We start from the raw sequence: 20,953 nt of genomic DNA, 5'->3' as shown, positions 1-20,953 counted from the left end.
TCGTAATGAGAACTTAATAGCTTTTCTCTTGTCAGCCACTGTAAACCTTAAACAGACTGCTTACTTTCAAGCACAACACGAGACAGGCTCCCTTCTCCTGGATGAGCCTACGTCGTTACGCAGCTCACCTACCCCACGCTCCCCTTTTGCACCAGCTGGCATGTACCTCAGGAAGCTCAAGTCCTTAGCCCAGTGCTTGAGAAGACAGAACACTGTGTGCGTGGGTGTGTGCGTGGGTGTGTACACAAGGGTACCACTCACAAGCACCTCTACTACCAGCGCCCCTCACACCGAGGCCACGACCTCCTGTCCGCAAGGATGAAGGAGGGCTTTGGGGCTTTCACAGCCTTGGAACAACTACCTTCCTTGGGTCTGTCGGTAAGAGGTGCCCATCTCGGGCCCCAGCTAGAGGGTTCGGTGCCGCACACGGGCCCGATCCAGGGAGAACACTTTCCGTTCCCTCAGCACCGCACCCTTCACACCGACTGCTTCACTCCTCAAACCCGATCACATGGGCCGATCCACATTTCACAGGGGAGGAAACAGGCAGAGAACAGCCCCCTGAATTGACCCAAGCCTTATGGCCAGTGAGTGCTAGAGGCAGGATACAAACCGGGGTCTATCGCTTCTGGACTGTTGGGAATGGCTCCTGTAAAACTACACGCGACAGGAAGGAACGCACACGGTGCCAGAGTACTACAAAGTAAAACCTTTGTATTTGAAAGTATTTTTAGAAGAAAAATATGTATCGTGCTAGCTAGCTATACCATACACGGTCTTGCCCTGTTTTCATTGTCCTGGATGGTAGCTTACTGTCCTGGATGGTGTAAATCGGAGACATCCCATACATCATGAGGGACGCCTTACTTATTTTCCAAACGGAAGTTGAAAGATCAACAACTCCATACAGACTTTAATAAGCCATTCTTCTTGTAGAAACATCTGCGTATAGCACTACGATGCCTGTGCAGCAACGGATACGACCCAACAGGGCACTGAAAACGCCCTGCCTATTCCTTGCCACGACTGAACTGAGAAAAGCGTGCCAGGTTCTGATTACGTGGTAAACCAAAGAAGCGGCGAACGTCGAGTTCGCCGTCGAGTTCGAATGTTTGAGGGAGGCATTATGTTTCTGCCTTCACTGGAAGCTAATCTAAGATTCTGGGTGGGTTAAATGACCTGTATTTTAGACCAAATAAAGGGTGACAGTGTCATCAGGAGTGAACAGCAAATGATTAATACTCAGTATTTAGCTGAGGCTTTACTTAAAACCCAGTCTCTTGTGTCCCCAATTTTGGTAACGGAATATACATTAGAATCGACAAGAGAATTTTCAAATAAATACCAAAGGCCAAACCCTATCCCAATACCAATTATGTAAAAATTACTGTGTGGTCTCAGACAACAGCCTTTTTAAAAAAACAGACTTTACTTGTTAAAACAATGTTAGATCTACAGAGAAATGGAGATGATAGTATGGCTCCCACTCACCCCACACCCAGTTTCCCTTTAATAACACCTACGTTAGTATGGTACATTTGTCACAATAATGCACAAATACTGATACAAGCCCACAAACTATTCAGACTTCCTTAGTTCTTACTGAATGTCCCTTCTCTGTTCTAGGACTCCGTCCAGGACACCATATTACATTTAGTTGTCATGTCTCACGAGGCTCCTCGGGTCTGTGACAGTTCCTTAGACTTTTCCTATTTATGACGACCATGACAGTTTTGAGAAGTACTGGTCAGACACTTCGTAGAACATGCTCAGACAGAGATTTGTTTGATGTCTTCTTACAACTAGATGGCATTATGGGTTTTGGGGAGAAAGACTCCAGACACACAATGCCCCTCTCATCACCCCTTCTGAAGGGCACACACTATGAATAGGAGTTTTCACTGCAGATGCTGACCTTGAACACCAGCCAAAGTCATGTTGGTTGGCTTACTCCACCTTAAAGTTATTCTTTCTCATCAACGACACCTTTTTGAAAGCTCCCTAGGTGATTCTAATGTGCGGCACAAGTTGAGAACCAGTGTGATGGTAATTTCAGAAATTACTAACCTGACGGAGTATTTCTAGAGGATATCTAACTACAGAGGAAGGAAGGGGATCTGGATCTTCAGAGAGACAAACTTTTCACCCCCTACCCTTCTGTAACGATTTCTTTAAGGGTGTAATTTTGCAAGAGTATCACAGTGTCATGTTCCAAAAAATAACACAAATATTCAAATTTCCTTGCAAAAATTCTAAAAGATCTTTTTTGCCCAAAAGCATTAGCCTGAATTCTAGCGTATTACTGCTTAGGTATCAACAAACCACGTCTCTCTTTTTATAGACCTCCATTCTTAAAAAATGTTGAAATAAGCACCATTGTTTATGTTAAAAAGGTGATGTTTTTCCCCTAAAGCACCTGGAGGTAGTTCCCCTAAAGCACACGGAGGTAGTTCCTACGGTGGAAGACCGCCCATGTCTTGATTTCCCAGCCCAATGTTTCCAGACACATACGGTACTCACATGCAGATTCGCCCACGTACTCCTGGCCCCGCTGGTTTCTCTCGACTATCCAGTCCCACAGTGACAGCTGGCACAGCTGCATCTGGATGTGCAGCATCAGGTGGTACTGCACCTGGGGGGCGACACAGCTGGCTCCCACCTGTGCACGATTTGCTCCTATCACTCAGTCAACAGATACTCACCTGCCTACTCTAGGCCAAGCACGGGGGCTAAGTGCTCAGGAAAGAGACGACAAGCACGTGTCTACCCAAGAAGCCCCAGGGTCTAGCGAAGGAGACAGAGAAATAAAGGAATACCGAAAATGGTGTGTCATAACCCAAGGGGGCAGGGGTAGGCCCGGTAGGAGAATGGGGGCAGCTCCTGAATGGGACACGGAGGCACGGGGGCCGAGGCTGTGTGGTCTGCTCACAACACAAACAGTTTCCAAAGCTAAGACACCATGTCAAAGAATGGCTGTGTGGTATTCTACTCTCTGTATACCTCAAGGTATATGCACTGTGGTGGCTTCACCGGGTCCATAAATAACTTGTTCAAGGAAAAGGTAAGCAAAAATTAAGCTTCCTAGAGCCCATTTAGGTGCCGAGGAAAATCCCCCAAATGTAATACAGGGAAATGAAATGGTTTTGATGAACAGTCCTTCACACGCAACTCCTTTGGATTTGGAGGACTCCGCTCAAAGTTTTGTGTTTCGTGAAAAGCACATGCACAGAGCCACGTGGTCCTGGACAACGAGAATTAATTCTGCATACATACAGATGGCATACAGCTCTGTAATCCCAGCATGCGGACTGTATATAGATTCTGTTAATGTTTAAGATTTGTTTTGTTTTTTTTTAAATACGAATTCTCAACACCAGTGAGAGTATGCAGGAGTCTCACCGACATGTAAGTGTGACCCTAATAAGTGTCCTGAAAATGGACTTGGGGATCTCTCCTCTCCTCTCTCCTAAAGTCACGTTCCAAAATACAGAAAACCTTTATGCATAAACATATGTGTACAGCATGATGCTAACACACAACACAAAAAGTGTGAATGATGCTTCCAGCTCCAGGGGGCACAAATGAGAAGATCTAGAGAAGGCCAGAAAAGGAGTGGTAGGAGCTAACTAAGCAAAGGAGGGCAGACCCAACACAAGGGCCACAGGCGGGGGAACGTGGAGGGGAGAGGCTGACCAAAGCAGATGAAGGGCGAGAGGGGAGACGGAGGAGGGCAAGGTGAGCAGTCAGCAGGGGCAGGGAGAGGCCACAGCTAGTCACGGTCCTTGACATAATTGCTATGGGTGAGCATCAAATCATCGGCAGGTTCTGGGAAAGTTACCTACCCCCGTCTGCCCCAACAAACTTAAGTTTTCCGAAGATTCCTCAGTGGATGCGAAATTCTCCTCTAAGTCGGAATGATGCCTAAGTGGCAGCTGATGTTCGACGATCGATCTGGAAGGCAAATCGGCCAAACCATTTCCCTGGAGTAAACCGGATGATTCAAATTCACTGGCGTCTCTTGTAACTGCATTGGTGGTGTAATTCACCAATCTGTTATTCTGATTTTCAATGCCAGATTCTTCTAAGGACTTTTCTTTCTCTGAGGTGAGCTCAGCGAAGATAATGGATGAGCTGTTACTTTCATCAGTTTTAACATATTGATTTCTGGAAGGAAAAAAAAAACAGTAAAGCTAAAAACCAACGTAAAAAAAAGATAAAGAGTAACTCAGCTGTCCCCTCAAGCCCTCAGAATCTTGACTGGGAAACTCCTGAAGCAAATGGCATCAAATCTCTCTAGGAGCAACATTTACTGAAAACACTGACAAGAAATGGCTGAGAGGAGGAAACAATTTAACATTTTGTAATGAAAATGAGGAAAAAGACAGACAACCCAGGGCAGGTTATACCTTAACCGGCCAAACTAAACACCAGTGCACACACCTGTCGTCGTCCTCGTCGGAGATCACTTCCAGAGATGGCAACTGAATAGAAATTCTATCTGTCAGACAAAAACAAAAACATATCTTCAAGCAGCCTAGCTTTCTAAGTCATAGTCAAAGGCAGAGCTAAAATAACACCAAATGAGGGGCACCTGGGTGGCTCAGTCGGTTGCGTGTCCGACTTCGGCTCAGATCGTGATCTCGCAGCTCGTGGGTTCGAGCCCCATGTAGAGCTCCGTGTTGACAGCTCAGACCCTGGAGCCTGCTTGAGATACTGTGTCTCCCTCTCTCTCTGCCCCTCCCCTGCTTGCCCCCCCCTCTCTCTCTCTCTCTCTCTCAAAAACAAATAAACATTAAAAAAAAAGTTTTTTAATAAATAAAATAACAGCAAATGGGACCACAAGTCTAAAAATGTCAATACCTTCTAGCAAAATATAATAAGCGTATTCAAATGCCTGGCTCATTTTTTAGGAATTGTAGAAACAGAGCTATTCAACTATGCCCAAAAGGGGTAGCGGGGAGCAAACTTCCTGCAGAAGACCCGAGAGTTACTGCTATAGGTTCTGTGGGTCTTCCAGGACTCGGCCCCAACTACTGGGCTCTGCTGTTGTGGTGCAAAAGCAGCCACAGACAATACACAAATGAATGAGCCGGTGGCCTAGCAAACTTTGCTCATTGATGTGAAATGTGAATTTCAGGTAACTTTCACAAAATAGTCGTCTTTTGATCGCTTTTAAACTATTTAAAAATGTAAGAAAACACCCTCCACTCAGGGGATACACAAAAATGGGGGTGGGCCGAGTCTGGCCCACGGGCTGAAGTTTGCCAACCCTTCAGCTACATTGTGTGTACCTGCTTACCTTGTGTTTGGGCCACGTGAACATGTTCTATCCAAGCAGTGTGGTAGCCCACTATACTAGGATGCTGAAGGCCGGCCAGGACCTTCACTTCCCGCAGTACCTACAGAGGAAACACACTTAGATCTGGCTTTCACAGACAGCTGACTAACTGTCCATCGTACCAAAATACCACTTGTTTCAGAGCAAAACAACCGAAATCCATTTGAACAGGAAATCTAAACTACGTTAAGATAATCATAGTATTATTGAGACAAATGGAATTGTTACAGCGACAAAATAACGTGCATGTACCGAGTGCTTCACACTTTACCGAGCCCATTTATATTCGTTCTCTCATTTTACTACTACCAGTAAGTCCAGTGCTTGCTTCGGCAGCACATACGCTATGAGTAAATCCAGTCCCTGAAGGTAAATAAAACCACTGCAGTCACTACGTCAAGGACAGGAGACAGAAGTGGCTTAGAGGACTATGTCATTTGCCCAGGACCATACAACATGTCGGGGGAAGACCAGAACCTGAACTGAACTCAAATTTTCATAACAAGCTATACTGTATATGAATGATTTACTTTAAAAATTAATTTCCCCAGCAACACTCCTGAAATGTGGTCAATCAGGAGCGTCTATAAAAAATTATGTCAGGGACGCCTGGGTGGCTCAGTCGGTTGAGAGTCTGACTCTTAGTTTGGGCTCAGGTCATGGTCTCACAGTTGGTAAGATCGAGCCCTGCACTGGGCTCTGCCCTGACAGTGCAGAGCCTGCTTGGGATTTTCTCTCTCTCTCTCTCTCTCTCTCTCTCCCCCCACTCTCTCTGCCCTTCCCTCACTCGTACTTTCTCTCTCTCTCTCTCTCAAAATAAACTTAAAAGAAAATTAAGTCAAATAAAAATTTAGTTTTGATGTTTGTTTTACTGTAACCCACTCAGTAAATTCGGCAATCCACAACACCTAGTATTAATTAAAAAAAAAAATTTTTAATAAAAAATAAATAACTATCAGAGCCTAATGAGCATCAGGTGATGTATGGGACTGAGGAACCACTATATGGTACTAATATAACACTGCATGTTAACTGGAATTTAAATAACTTAAACCCCTCCCTCCCAAAAGCCCCCATATCATCTAGTATTTGCCAAATACACACACACACACACATAACTCTTTCAAAAGGACTTAAACACTCAACTATTCAAAACAAATACACTTAAAAAACCATACCTTCATACAATCTGTTTTAGTTGCACCATTAATCAGGATTTTTTTAATTGCATAATACTGACCATCTAATTTATTCCTGACCTAAAAAGTAGAGGGAAAGAGAAAGTACATTGTGCCATTAAATTCCAACACAGAAAGTTATTGTAACCTGAGCTCACGATCCAAACTAGCTAGAGAGATAAAATTAAGCAAAAGACAAGCCTCCTCTTTAATAGTAAAGAGTTCAGGGAAGTCAGCCATAGCCAGCCAGACTAGAAGCTTCCAAACTGCAGTGAGACTCCAACTCCTAGAGACTCTAGGTCTGAAAAATGGGAATGTTAGCAAAAAAACCTATGTAAGGCCCAAAATACAATACCACAACTTTCTTCAATGATACGTTTTCAAGAAAATTAGTAGTTTCCGGAATCTGCCTAAACCACCAGTATGGTTAGGAAAAGGTTAAAACCTGCTGACTTCCCCGTAAATGACAGATCTCAACGAAGAGTAAGCCTACATGATTTCTAGGAATTTCCTTTGAGCGCTTTAAATAATAATCACGAGAACAACTTCTCAAAATGCACTTATTCAGAGTAGGAGGTCAAAACAAGGATGTGGGAAGCAACCTTGTACACTCTTCCGTATCCACCTTTTCCTAAGACAGCAAGCTCTTCAAATTCATTTAGGTAACGTGAAGTCTGTGCTTCGAAGGCTACTTCCCTTGATCTAAAAGCAAAATACAAACAACCAATCAATATCAAAACACGAGAGATTCAAGCATCTAGGATATTTCACGTTCATTGTATTATTAACCTACCAAACCTTACTTATCACTAAATTATGATGATTTGAAAAGATGAGCCAAAATGACACTTTTCATTCTCTAGGAAGAAAATATTTGCTAAGCAAATCAACATGTAATACAGACAGCAAGTGGGGAAAAAATAAAGACAGGAAAGGGATCATTAATCAAGTAGTGAAGTATGTTACCAGTAATTAGCATTCCAATTAGAAATTATCAATGTTTTAAAGCAGGAATCCTAAGGATAACTAACAAGCAGCAGTTGATTAGCCGAGCTCAGTAACAAACCTATTTAAATTTCTTAATGAGACCAATTACAGATTTTAAACTAGCATTTCCTACATACAACCAAAATTCAATGTTGTTCTGCTGACAGAGACCGGGTGTCAGTGCCCTCAATAAAGGGTGGGGCTTATGGAATCCACACAGAAAAAGGAGTGGAGGGGGGACAAAAGAGGGAGTGGGAATGAGAAGTAATACAAATCTTGGAGCAGTAACTATTTTCTCAGAACAAAGATTTTAATTTTCATAAATTACCCGAACTACATTATTTTTAATCCCCAAACTAATTTCTGATTAATTCAGGATAAGTTCTTAATTTCTTTTGGAGAGCTTACTCTTTGCACAATCACAGAAGTATTTAACACATACCTGATCTTCTGGATATGAGAATTATCCTCACAAGGATCCTAAAATTAGAAAATTGCTTTTAAAAGCATTTTGAAAAGTTCATGGAATGAGGAATCTCACAAAATTCATGTGAGATTCATGTCACATTAACAGTCTCAAATGCTCAAACGACATTCCAAGAAAGAAAAACACTCTGGTATTTTCAATATCACCTAGGGGTTTACGGTTGAAAACACTTCTCTCTTAACCAAAAGATCACTACTTAAAAAGCTATAGTCTTGCCATCCACTGCCAAAGTTGAGAACTGACCAAGGAGTTCTATCAGCAAATAACTCTAGATTTGCCTTCAAAATACATGCAGAAACAGACCACCTCTCACATCTCCACTGCTACCACCCATTCCAAGCCACCATCACTTCCTGTCCCTGTATGACCACCTGTCTCCCTGCTTCTACCCTTGCCTCCCTCCATTTATTCTCAACACGGCAGCTGGGGGCAGGGGGGGCGTCCATTAAAACGGAAGTCAGATCATGTCACTCCTTGGCTCAAAATCCTGTAATGCTTCCCATTTTACTCGGAGTAAAAAAACCAAAGATGTGAAAACGGTCTCAAGATCCTACCCCATCTGTCCATCTTGCTGCCGTCCTTCCCTACCTCTTCCATACTCTCCCCTTGCCTATACTCCAGCCACATGGCTGCCAGTGAGCCAAGCACACTGCCACCTCGGGAATCAATGTTTCTCTGCCTGGACACTCTTCCCCCAGACAGGTGCACGGCTCATACTCAACTTGGGCTCCTCACCTAAATAACTGGCCACTCTGTATATAACTCACATTTTCTAAGCCCTTTCACTGCTTTGTTTCTCCTTAACACTTACCACCATGTAACACCCTATTTATTTTTATACATTTTTATGTTGCTGTTGCTGACTGCCCCTCATCAGAACATAATCTCAAAAGAAAAAAAAGAACATAAGCTCCATGAGGGCAGGTGTTTTTGTCTATTTGGTTTGCTGCCTGAATCCCAGCCTAACACATAGTAGTCACTCAATAAATATTTGTTGGATAAATTAAGGTTAACGTTTTCATAAACCCGTATTATAATCAGGACTTCATAATGCTTTACAATACAGTTCTCTTGAAATTATAATGTTTTTGTCATATATGAAGTGTATTTCAGCGCTTACCTGACGAACTCTCTCTTTGGCGGACCTCATCAAATGGGTAATAGCTCTGTTGTGATGTAGTCTCAGTGAGCTAAACTCATCACTACAGGTAAAAGAAGACAGCAGTCCCATTTTGATAAAGGTCTGACAAAGCACTACAAAGAACATGGAAAACTATTATTAGAAAGGCCATCAATAAGATGACAATTTTAAGGAGACTAAAGAGTAATAATATCCTCTATTTAAAAAAAAAAAAAAACCTCTGTAAGAAAAAAGTTATCTTTCTACACATTACAATTTGGATATTGAGCCTCTAATAGAGAAGGAACAACCGTCACTCATCGATCAGGAACACATCTACATTTGCTTATTAGATACTGAGCACTTGCTTGTTTACCATGCCTGGATGGTTGGTAAAGTACTAAGCTGTTTTTTGTTTTTTTTTTTAATTTTTTTTTCAACGTTTATTTATTTTTGGGACAGAGAGAGACAGAGCATGAACGGGGGAGGGGCAGAGAGAGAGGGAGACACAGAATCGGAAACAGGCTCCAGGCTCTGAGCCATCAGCCCAGAGCCCGACGCGGGGCTCGAACTCACGGACCGCGAGATCGTGACCTGGCTGAAGTCGGACGCTTAACCGACTGCGCCACCCAGGCGCCCCAAAGCTGTTTTTAAAAAGGCAAGAAAAAAATGTAAATTTACTAGTCTTCTGACATTCAAACACATCACATCTCCTTTTGCTGACAGGCAATGAGGTCCGAACAGAGGCAAAGTGAAAACGTTATTAGAACAAAAGTTGTTCTCAATTATGGACCCTCTCTAACCCACAAAGAGCACATGTGCATCAAGACCAAATACCAGGGGGAAAGTCAAGTCTGAAGTCACAATACGAGGCTCCTCAGAAAAAGAAGTTTCTACAGAAGTGCTTGGCTTTTATTTTTTCATAAACACACACACACACACACACACACACACACACACACACACACCCCATAGAGAATATTCTTTCTATATGGGTAATTTCATTAGATTATTAACTAACTGAATAACATCAAAAACATTTTAAATATGTTTTATTTAAAAGTTCAGTCACCTGGGGAAGTGAGGGTGCCTGGGTGGCTCAGTCGGTTAAGCATCCGACTTCGGTTCAGGTCATGATCTCACGGTTTGTGAGTTCAAGCCCCACATCAGGCTCTGTGCTGACGGCTCGGAGCCTGGAGCCTGCTTCGGATCCTGTCTCTCTCTCTCTCTCTCTCTCTCTCTCTCTCTCTCTCTCTCTCTACCCCTCCCCCACTCATGCTCTGTCTCTCTCTGTCTCAAAAATAAACATTAAAAAAATATATAAATAAATAATAAATAAATAAAAATAAAAGTTCAGTCACCTAAAAAGGAATTCAAAAATATCTTAAAATCAGCAAGATTCAGATTTGCTTTAATTAGGAACAATATTACTACTTAAAGGTGGTTATAACCTGCTTTTCTATTCAATGAGCTCAATACAATAATCCCCAGCTACCAATGTTCCGGAGCCTACAGAACACGTGCTTTTGTATAACCCATCTCCCCACCACTCGTTCAAAAAAATAAGTGTACATGCGTACATTTTTCATGTCCCACCGAGCTCATCAAAATGATAATCTGCCTTTAACTAAGAACATTCCGTTCTAAGATGGCATAAAGGTATCTGTAAGTCTGAGGATTCCTAACACTAAACAAGACTTAGACTTTTTCGGTAGAAAAGATCCTCAGAATCTGTGGCTGGTTGGAGCTATTAAAGAGGCCACAATGCTCTCAATGAGCTGGACCAGAAACATCATAACCCGTAATTCCGCTCACTTCTGAGCTCAAGTTTTTTATTTTTGTTTTTTTTTTGGGGGGGGGGGCTCAAATTTCTCATACACATAACCTATGGCAGCAATAAAAATAAACATTTCAACCACTGTGGTATAATAAGAAACATGCTTGGTCTTATCTCCTAAAATTCACACAGCTCCTAAAATTCTTGTGATTTCCCAAGTGCTGAGGGGGCGAGGAGCATCTTTTGTTCTAATATTTGGTCTTCGACCTCAGTTCCTGACACAAGAGCTTCTAACACCCTTGGAATCTCCAGAGTGATGAGTGTCTTTGTTACGCTGATGAGACAACTGAGGGTCCCCCAGAGAGCTTCAAATGGGGAATGGTCACCACAAAGACCAAGCCATGATTAGAAGCTTGGAACTTTCAGCTCCACCCCTCCATTCTCCAGGGAGAGAAGAGCAGGAGATTGAGTTCATTGATCATGCCACCATGATGAAGCCTCCATACAAATCCCTCAGGTACAGGATCCAGGGAGCTTCTGGGTGAACACATCCACCTACCAGCAGAGTGATGCACCCCATCTCCATGGAGAAAGAGGCTCCCATACGCTGGATCCTACTGGTCCTCTTCCTATGTGCCTCTTCATCTGGCTGTTCACCTGTATTGTTATCATACCCTCTACTGTATAATCAACCAGCAAGCAGAAGTGTCTCCCCGACTACTGTGAGCCATTATAGCAAATTATCAAACCTGAGAGGTCGACCCTTTATAGTGAACAATTTATAGCCAAGTTGGACACAAGTACGGGTAACCTGAGGACACTGGGGACCCACTACTTGCCAACTGGCATCCAAAATGAAGGCAGTCTGGGACTGAGCCCTTAACCTGTGGGAACTGACAATAACTCCAAGTAGTATCAGAACTGAATTGAATTGTAGGACACCCAGCTGGTTTCAGAGAACTGGTCAGCACGGGAAAACACCCACACACTGGGTGTCAGAAGTATCCAGCACGTAGAGGAAAACAGTTTCCTGTTCAACAACACGGCATGCAGCTCTTCCAGGGCTCTGGTTAAGAACTACTTCAGAATGATGGGGCGCCTGGGTGGCGCAGTCGGTTAAGCGTCCGACTTCAGCCAGGTCACGATCTCGCGGTCCGGGAGTTCGAGCCCCGCGTCGGGCTCTGGGCTGATGGCTCAGAGCCTGGAGCCTGTTTCCGATTCTGTGTCTCCCTCTCTCTCTGCCCCTCCCCCGTTCATGCTCTGTCTCTCTCTGTCCCAAAAATAAATAAACGTTGAAAAAAAAAAAAATTTTAAAAAAGAACTACTTCAGAATGAGTAGCTGTGATTTTCGTTTACCTGCTCACCAACCAAACCATGACAGATCTTCAAAAATTATATGAAGGAACATGTTATAGAAACAAAAAAACTATCTTTCATTTGTTTAAATACACACGATCATATGGTTATTAATCTTTTGGGCTCCTCAATGACAATATTCATTAGCAATTACCCAAAGAAGAATATAAAATACATTCAAGAAATAGAAACTATTAATACCTATTTCAAATGTTTATATACCAGCTGCTTCTCAGACCCACAACATCAAACAACATAGTATTTCTGCAAGGCTTATTTAGCAAGATTTACTAACATTTAAACACCTGTCTTGAACGAAGAGGGTTTGGTTCATGCACATGGCTCAAGTGTTCCAGCAAAGAAACAAGCAACAGTTGGTTTGCAACCGCAAAAGGGAAAGTCGGCTGTTGTAGGGGTCCTTTTAACACTTGGAGTTCTGCTGGGACATCAGATTCTAAAAATTAAAAGAGGAAAAAATGTTAACAGTACACATATCTCATAATGACAAAACAGCAGAACCTAATTAATGCAACACAAACTATTTACATTTAAGGAAATAAAACACAATAGTTATTAACCATCAAGACAGACTTACCGGAACTGAGTTTTGAGTTGAATTCTGGAAGTTGGAAGACTAGCAGAAGGATGCCATTGGGGGGTTGGGGGGTGGGAGGCGGGGGGTGGGGAGTTTGGTAGTAATGAGGTGTGCAAAGGCAGAAATAGGTAGGTGAATAACTCAACACTCAAGCGAACGAGATGGCTTCTTTCCTTCGAGAGGACAGCCGAGGCCTAGGCATAAAGAAGGGAGTTTGGCAGCAGAAAGAGGGCAAGGGAGAAAGGACGGAAACCACGTGGGGCATGCACTACGTCTACACCAGGTGTTTCATGTGCACAAGCTCATTCAATCCTCACAAAACAGTGGGAGGGAAGTGTTACCGTTCTCACTTTACAGATCTCAGAGGTTAAGGAACTTATAAGCAGACAGGTCAGAATAACTCCCAAGCCCATCCTCTTTCCCTTTTCTTTTTTTTTAAAGTTCATTTATTTTGAGAGATAGCGAGTTAGAAGGTGAGGGGCAGAGAAAGAGAGAGACAGAGAGACAGAGAGAGAGAGAGAGAGAGAGAGAGAGAGAGAGAGAGAGAGAGAAAATCCCAAGCAGGCTCCATGGTCTTAGCGCAGAGCCCAACATGGAGCTCGAATTCACCAACTGTGAGATCATGACCTTGAGCTGAAACCAAGAGTCGGACGCTCAACCGACTGAGCCACCCAGGGGCCCAAAGCCCATCCTATTTCCACTACACAAGACCAAGCAGATGAACGAGTTGGCACTTGAAGTTGAGGGTTGTAAGTTCTCACTTACTCTTTATTTAATATGTTACTGAACAGGCCAAAAGCAGTCAGAAGGAAAAATGTTTGAGGAAACTGCTCTGGAAACACGCAATATGTAGACGGGAAGGGGCGTGCAACAGTCAAGAGCCCAGTAAAGGAGTAAATGAAAGAAAAAACATGGAGGAAAGAACAGGTCCCAGAAATGTCAAGAAAGAAATGGATTGACCAACTATACAACACCAGGAAAAGGAGGATGGAGGCGTTAATGGGAGTGAAAACTCTAAGAGGGGCCGTTAGAGAAAAGATGAGACCTCTCAAACCCTCAAGAGCTGTGGACCCATTCAATTGGAAATGCCCTGCAGAAAGAGACCATACATCCTACACCTGCTAAAAATCCTCCCCATTTAAAATATTCTATTCTGCCCTCCTCTATAATCTACTAAGGTCCTCGAGAAGTCAGTGTCCAAGTCCAGACTTCATCACCAATCTCCTCTCTGACTTGTAAGGAGACCAAAAGAACACCTGCGGCATACACAGATGTGCTATTCGTTTTAAAAGAAAACTTAACCAAGTATGGGGGCGGGGAAAGAATGAAAAATGTGCCCACGTAAAAACTTCTCTATGTAAAGACATCTTAAAGTTAAAACTTGAATAACACATTCAGATACAATACACAGATCTGTACTATAGATGACAAGAAAAAGAAAAGATAATAAATTTATATAAAGCTCTTATAAGCTAGTAAGAAAATGAAGCACGGATAAAATTCAAATAGGTTTAAGCTAACTAGTAACTAATGACATACATATTAAAATAACTATGGTACCAGAATTTGCCATCAGATTGGTAACTGTTTTTAAAGTCTGAAGAGGCGCCTGGGCGGCTCAGTCGGTTAAGCGTCCAACTTCGGCTCAGGTCATGATCTCGCAGTTTGTGAGTTCGAGCCCTGCGTCAGGCTCTGTGCTGACAGCTCAGACCCGGAAGCCTGCTTCAGATTCTGTGTCTCACTCTCTCTCTGACCCTCCCCCACTTGTGCTCGCTTGCTCGCTCTCTCTCTCAAAAATAAACAAACATTAAAAAAAACTTAAAGCATGGTATTGTTATGGATACAGAAAAGCAAACACTTTCAATCACAAGGGGGTAAAAGTGCTTGCAACTTCTGGCAATAAATACAGAATTCAAAATGTGCAAACATTTGGCCTCACGCTTCTAGTTTTTGGAAATATCTACCAAGAAAATAAGTAAACAAGGCACAACAAATATATAAGATGCTTAGCATACCACTGTTTAGAATACTGAAAACCTGCTAGGTAAGTTATATATATATAACAATATTATGCAGCTGTTGGAAACGATGGTGTATAAAAAGATAATCATGATTACTCCATTATCCAGTCAAAGGAGCAAGCTATAAAACACTAATACTAATGAAGGTGAGACAAGATAGCTCCATAGGAACTAACACAACATCTCTGGTCATCATTTTATCAAAATTTACCAAAACTTTTTTTTTTAACCTATTTTTTTTTTCAACATTTATTTATTTTTGGGACAGAGAGAGACAGAGCATGAACGGGGGAGGGGCAGAGAGAGAGGGAGACACAGAATCGGAAACAGGCTCCAGGCTCTGAGCCATCAGCCCAGAGCCCGACGCGGGGCTCGAACTCCCGGACCGCGAGATCGTGACCTGGCTGAAGTCGGACGCTTAACCGACTGCGCCACCCAGGCGCCCCTTTAACCTATTTTTTTAACCCAACAAATCCTACTTCTGTACATGTAGTCTAAGGAAATAATCAGGTATCAATAAAGACTTTTGTTGGGCGCCTGGGTGGCTCAGTTGGTTAAGTGTCTGACTCTTGATTTCGGCTCAGGTCATCATCTCATGGTTGGTGAGATCGCACCCAGAGTCGGGCTCCGTGCTGACAGCAAGGAGCCTGGTTGGGATTCTCTCCCTCCCACTCTCTGCCCTTTCCCTGCTCTAAGAAATGAGCATTACAAAAAAAAAAAAAAAAAAAAAGATAAAAAGCAGAATGTAAAAGGTTTACCATACTACGATCATAATTTAAAAATGCATTTATTTCGGGGCGCCTGGGTGGCTCAGTCAGTTGAGCGACCGACTTCGGCTCAGGTCATGATCTCACAGTTTGTGAGTTCGAGCCTCACATCGGGCTCTGTGCTGACAGCTCAGAGACTGGAGCCCACTTTGGATTCTGTATCCCTCTCTCTCTGCCCCTCCCCACTCATGCTCTGTCTCTGTCTCAGAAATAAACATTAAAAATTAAAAAAAATAAAAATGCATTTATTTCATAGCTATATAAATATATATATACAATAGAAAGAACAAAACAGACAAAATCTCTGCCCCCTCTGTTTTCAACCATACATCAATAGAATTTGTACAAGAAATGAAATTACAGTGAACACACTGTTTTACAGTCTGCCTGTTTGATCCTTAGTATCTAGGATCTTACTATCTAGGAATCCACCTGGCTTACAGTAGCCCTCATTAATATTTGCAAACGAACACACTAAATTGATAGCAGTGAGTTCTCTGGGATGAGAGTACAGATGACTTTCTCCTTTTTCCTTGATTTCCTTAAATTTTTCTGAATTATTTCTCTAAATGTTTATCTATTTGGACAAACTCAGAAATCTTTAACCCGTTCATGAGATCTTTGACAATACTTTTTGAGAGAGAGAGAGACAGCACGTGCACACAAGAGAGGGGCAGAGGGAGAGAAATCTTAGGTATGCTCCGTGCCCAGCACAGAGGCTGACACAGGGCTCAATCCCACGAACCTTGAGATCATGACCTGAGCCGAAATCAGGAGTCGGACAATAAACCAACTGAGCCACCCAGGTGCCGACCGACAATAGTTTTATTTTTAAAAAAAATTTTTTTTTCAACATTTATTTATTTTTGGGACAGAGAGAGACAGAGCATGAACGGGGGAGGAGCAGAGAGAGAGGGAGACACAGAATCGGAAACAGGCTCCAGGCTCTGAGCCATCAGCCCAGAGCCTGACGCGGGGCTCGAACTCCCGGACCGCGAGATCGTGACCTGGCTGAAGTCGGACGCTTAACCGACTGCGCCACCCAGGCGCCCCACGACAATAGTTTTAAATGTAAGTCATCGAATAAATTGTCTCTAGCTTTGCCAAAATGTAAACAGTAATCTCTGGGTGATCAGATTGTGGTTTTTAAATTTTCTTCTTTAGGTTTTTCTATAATTTTAAAACACAGTGTAATGTGAAAAAAAAATTTTTTTTTTAATATACCAAATTGTCAACAATGGTGAAATGATGGTTAGGAGAGTTTTCTGCTTTTCTATACTCATACTTTCCTATTTTCTACAATAATTAAATTCTACTTTTTTTTTTAACATTTATTCATTTTTGAGAGACAGAGAACGTGAGCGGGGGAGGGGCAGAGAGGGAGGTAGACACAGAATCCAAAGCAGGATCCAAGCTCTGAGCTGTCAGCACAGAGCCCTATGCAGGGCTCAAACTCATGAACCACAAGATCACGACCTGAGCCAAAGTCAGACGCTCAACCAACTGAGCCACCCAGGTGCCCCAAGTTCTACTTTTTAATAAGAAAAAAGCAAAACAAAAAAAAATGACTGATCAGTGGAGTCAAATGAACTAAATCAAGAAAATAGCAACTATAAAAAAGACCAGTGGACAAATACTCAGACGCAGGAAGGAGTAAAACTGAAAGGCAATGAAGGCTGACACTGAATGCTTCCCGCTTCAATCCTGGTTAAGTAGAAGAGGAAGATCTAAGTGGGTAATAGGAAAGATGAGGTCGGGTCCTCTTATAAAAAAGAGTAAGAAATAGTATGAGCTCCTAGGTAAATTAGAGTTCTAGAATTCTGCCAAGTAGGAGGTGAGTAGACAAACAGAAAAAAGGATCACCTACTTCAGGCTCCTCAGACAAGTACGATCTTAATAAATGGTCCATTATTAAATGAAGGAGGAACCTGGAGGATTAATCTGAGCCAAAAATTCTGGAAAACTTGTGTCAGATGAAAGAAGAAAACCAGTGAGTCTGACAATGGGCTTACTGTTGCTCTCCTTCTAGGGCATGCTGGGGCAGGAGAGGGGGGGGCATGCAGTAACTGATCAAAGTTGGTCCCCACATAACAGATGGCTGAAGAACACAGGTTATAGAGTTACATCTAGGTTCTGAATTTTCTGACTCTACCATCAACTGGCAGAGTGACCACCTCACATCATATAGACGACCTTCAAGAAATTCTGTAACAGTTCTGTTTCTAAGTCTACTAAAAAATGAAACTATTTTCCATAGACCTTACTTTTCACGTAAAATGATAAATTATGTCTGGATATTCTGGGCCTCTTTGGAAGAAAAGGCAATATGTAAACACAACAGTACTGTTAGTAACCTAGTAGAAGTTTTCCAAAGCTTATCTAAGATCACTCCCTTCAAAAATAATCTCTCCTTTGCAGAAAACCTTATCACAATGTTACAGATAACACAGACTTGCATGTTTACAGCTGGGACTTTTCCTCCGACATAACACTTCACCTAATATTGTGCTGCCTTAGTAGACCAGGTTTCATGTGAAAAAATCGGTTCATTAAAAAATAGTTCTCTTAAAACTATTCTGTCAAGGACCTACTAAAATTACCACCGCAGTCTGCTTTTGTCTCCCATTAGGGTCAAGAATTATAGACAGTATTTGGGTGAAGTTCGAAGGACTTTAGAAACAAATGAATCTTTTCAACTTGACTTGCACCTTCAAATCCACTGCAACATGTTAATACTTGCTTCATGCTTAAACTGAGCATGTATTCCCTGTAATCATCCTAACTACCGTAAACTAAAAACCTCCCTGAATCAATGTATTCATTCCTGATAGCACAATTTAATTTTAAAAACTGCCAAAACGACTGGTAGTAATTAAAGACCCTAAGAACTTTCAATAAAATAGTGGATACTTTGAAGTGGTTAGAGTCAATGTTTTAAGTACCTCTCACTATAACATGACTTGCCTGGTTTAACCCTGTATCTCCTAGTAACCAAAGGTCCTTCACCCCCCAAAAATCTTGAGGCATTGTTTTTCTTTAAACAGAAAAGGGTGATTTCCATACGGCCCCACTATAAGTCTTCAGCTCCCCTATCAGTGAGAAACTACAAATTAAAACGCTTAACCCAAACTGTTAAGCGTATAAGGTCCGCAAAATCTCCGTCTAGTAGTTTACAAAGCTCACTCTCAACGTCTGACCAAACCACAGGGCTCGAGAGCTGGAAAGCAGCCTGAGCGAAGCCTTACCAAGGACTTCGAGTCCGCAAAGAGGAAACCACGGAACAGAAACGTAAACAAACCAGTGGGTCGCGGATGCTCGTTTCAATAAATGTTTACCTTACCCATGCCGCCCGCCCGCCGCCCCCCGTCGCTGGGCCGGGGTCCAGCCGAATTCGCCCCAGGGCTGCGGCGAAGCTCGGGGCTGCTCGCAGCAGCCCGGCCCGCTCGGGAATGAAGGTGGATGGGTGCAAGAAGAGGGCCGCCGCAGCATTCCGGGTCGCTCACCATCATACTTGGGATCCGAGCCGTCGGCCGGGAACTCAATGGCAGGCGGCGCAGGAACAGCCTCCGCCCCGTCGCCCTCCGCCTCGCGCTCCCGGGCCCCGGAGCCGCCTCCCAGCATCGCCCGCAGCGCGCGGGCAGCTGCCCGGCCCGCCCGCCAGCCAGCTAGCACCACACCGCCTCGCTCCGCACCAGCCCCCGCCACCGGATCCGGAAGTAGCCCCTCGCAAGACGGAAGACCCGCCCCGGCCTCCCGCGCGCCGCCAGCGCGGGCGGGCCCTACCTCAGGCTCCGCCCTTCCCCTTTTCCAGGGGGAAAGGATGGGCTGGTTCGGCGCAGGCGCTCTAGTGAGCTGGTCCTCGCGCGGAGGTCTGTAGGATGTGGGCGCTGGATTCTCGCTACGCCGGGGTCCTCTACCTGTGTTCCCGGCCGCCCTGGAGACCTTAGTACCCGCACACAAGGCAGGGTGTTGACATCTCACGCCAAGACTCGGATGCTAGTGTAAGAATCCTGTGTCTGCAGATTCTAACCCAAATACATACTTAATGCGGATGCAATACTATTTGTCATGTGTTTAAAAAAAAAAATAAAAAGCATCTACAAGACCTATCTCAACAAGAACTGAATCTATTTTGGTCAACCGTTAGACCAACAACAAAAAAGGGAAATGCCAAACTGAATCCAACCTAGCAAAAATTTCGCTGCTTTTGAGACTGAACTTTGAACGGAAATACTTTCAAACCTGAGGCTGCCTTTTCCAAGTGATCCCATGGCCACACTGCATTGACTGATTTGAAGCTTTTAGCTTCAAAAATCCTCTGCCCTCTGGAGATGTCTCTGATGACTTGGTTTGCCAACACAATGCTGCTGGAAATAATTTTTGTTTTTGGCTCTCAGATCAGATTATGCAGTTGGTTAAAAAGCCTTTCAGATTTTGAGTCTCAACCCGAGTGCAATGTGTAAAAGTGGTATTGCTTAAGAATTTTGAGCACAGTTTTCTTACAAAGTCATACAGGATGCATTCAACCTGATAGAAGCAATTTGGGTATGGTTCTCCAAATAACTCCCACCAAAGATTAGGGATGCCTCTTTCCATGCCCTGTTGATTTATCCATGTATCCACAAATTTAAAAATACAAATACTTTAGACTCATCAATTCTGCTTTCAGAAATTTATTCTAAGGAACAGGTTAAAAATGAGCAAAATGATCCAGCTAAACTTTAATAATCACAACACTAGTTGTAGACTAGAAGACACTGTAATTGATTGAGTCACTTACAATGGCACACTTTACAACCAATCAAAAAGTTGGTATGCAATATTGAGTTCTTGCCACTTTCCACCACCACCAGAATGGAGAAAACAGCAAACCCATTCAGGTAGGAATATAAATGAAAGCAACATTTCTAGAAGACCATGTTCAACTTAAAGTGAAAAGTTTTAAATAGGCATACTCTTAAACCTACATGCAGGAGTATATACAAAGGAAATAATCAGAGTGGTGAAAAAAGATAAATCTATAAGAGTGTTCATCAAAGTGTAGTTTATAATAGAAAAGCACTGGAATAAATCCAAATTCCAAGAAGAAGAGCAGTTATGGTACACCCTTGCAATGAAACCTGATGCAGCCATTACAAAAATGGGGGGTTAGGCAGGAGCACATTCCTCTCTTATCTTCCATGATATCTAGTTTTTCTAGAAAAATTCGAGTTTTTCTCTATCTTACTAGCCCTCGATCTCAGTATCAGTTTCTGGACTCTCCCCCTCCAAAAGCATAATTCTGCTCTTGTCATGTCACCCCACATTCTTTCAGGAGATAACCACAT

General features: G+C 43.0%; 1 protein-coding gene across 2 annotated transcripts in view; it reads right to left on the bottom strand.

The window, feature by feature from the left end:
• Positions 1 to 19,312, bottom strand: part of EIF2AK1 (eukaryotic translation initiation factor 2 alpha kinase 1) — a 32,290-nt gene extending 12,978 nt beyond the window's left edge. The window contains exons 1-10 of one of the 2 annotated variants that reach the window (XM_047089168.1): positions 19,130 to 19,312; positions 12,539 to 12,697; positions 9,111 to 9,244; positions 7,946 to 7,983; positions 7,119 to 7,218; positions 6,517 to 6,597; positions 5,300 to 5,399; positions 4,441 to 4,498; positions 3,843 to 4,164; positions 2,521 to 2,632 (exon numbers count right to left, since the gene is read on the bottom strand). In XM_047089168.1, coding sequence (XP_046945124.1) covers positions 2,521 to 2,632; positions 3,843 to 4,164; positions 4,441 to 4,498; positions 5,300 to 5,399; positions 6,517 to 6,597; positions 7,119 to 7,218; positions 7,946 to 7,983; positions 9,111 to 9,244; positions 12,539 to 12,697; positions 19,130 to 19,247 — 1,222 coding nt within the window. In that variant the 5' untranslated portion in view covers positions 19,248 to 19,312. Of the gene's footprint in view, positions 1 to 2,520; positions 2,633 to 3,842; positions 4,165 to 4,440; positions 4,499 to 5,299; positions 5,400 to 6,516; positions 6,598 to 7,118; positions 7,219 to 7,945; positions 7,984 to 9,110; positions 9,245 to 12,538; positions 12,698 to 19,129 lie in introns of those variants that run through there. The other variant, XM_047089169.1, reaches the window with a different exon arrangement.
• Positions 19,313 to 20,953: the final 1,641 nt, after the last annotated feature.

Source organism: Lynx rufus, unplaced genomic scaffold (genome assembly GCF_022079265.1).
Source record: "Lynx rufus isolate CCGP_SWC_20201006 ecotype Redwood Valley unplaced genomic scaffold, mLynRuf1.p SCAF_27, whole genome shotgun sequence".
In the NCBI taxonomy this organism is placed as follows: Eukaryota; Metazoa; Chordata; class Mammalia; order Carnivora; family Felidae; genus Lynx; species Lynx rufus.
Note: the sequence above shows the minus strand (reverse complement) of the source record. Positions and strands in the feature narration are given on the sequence as shown.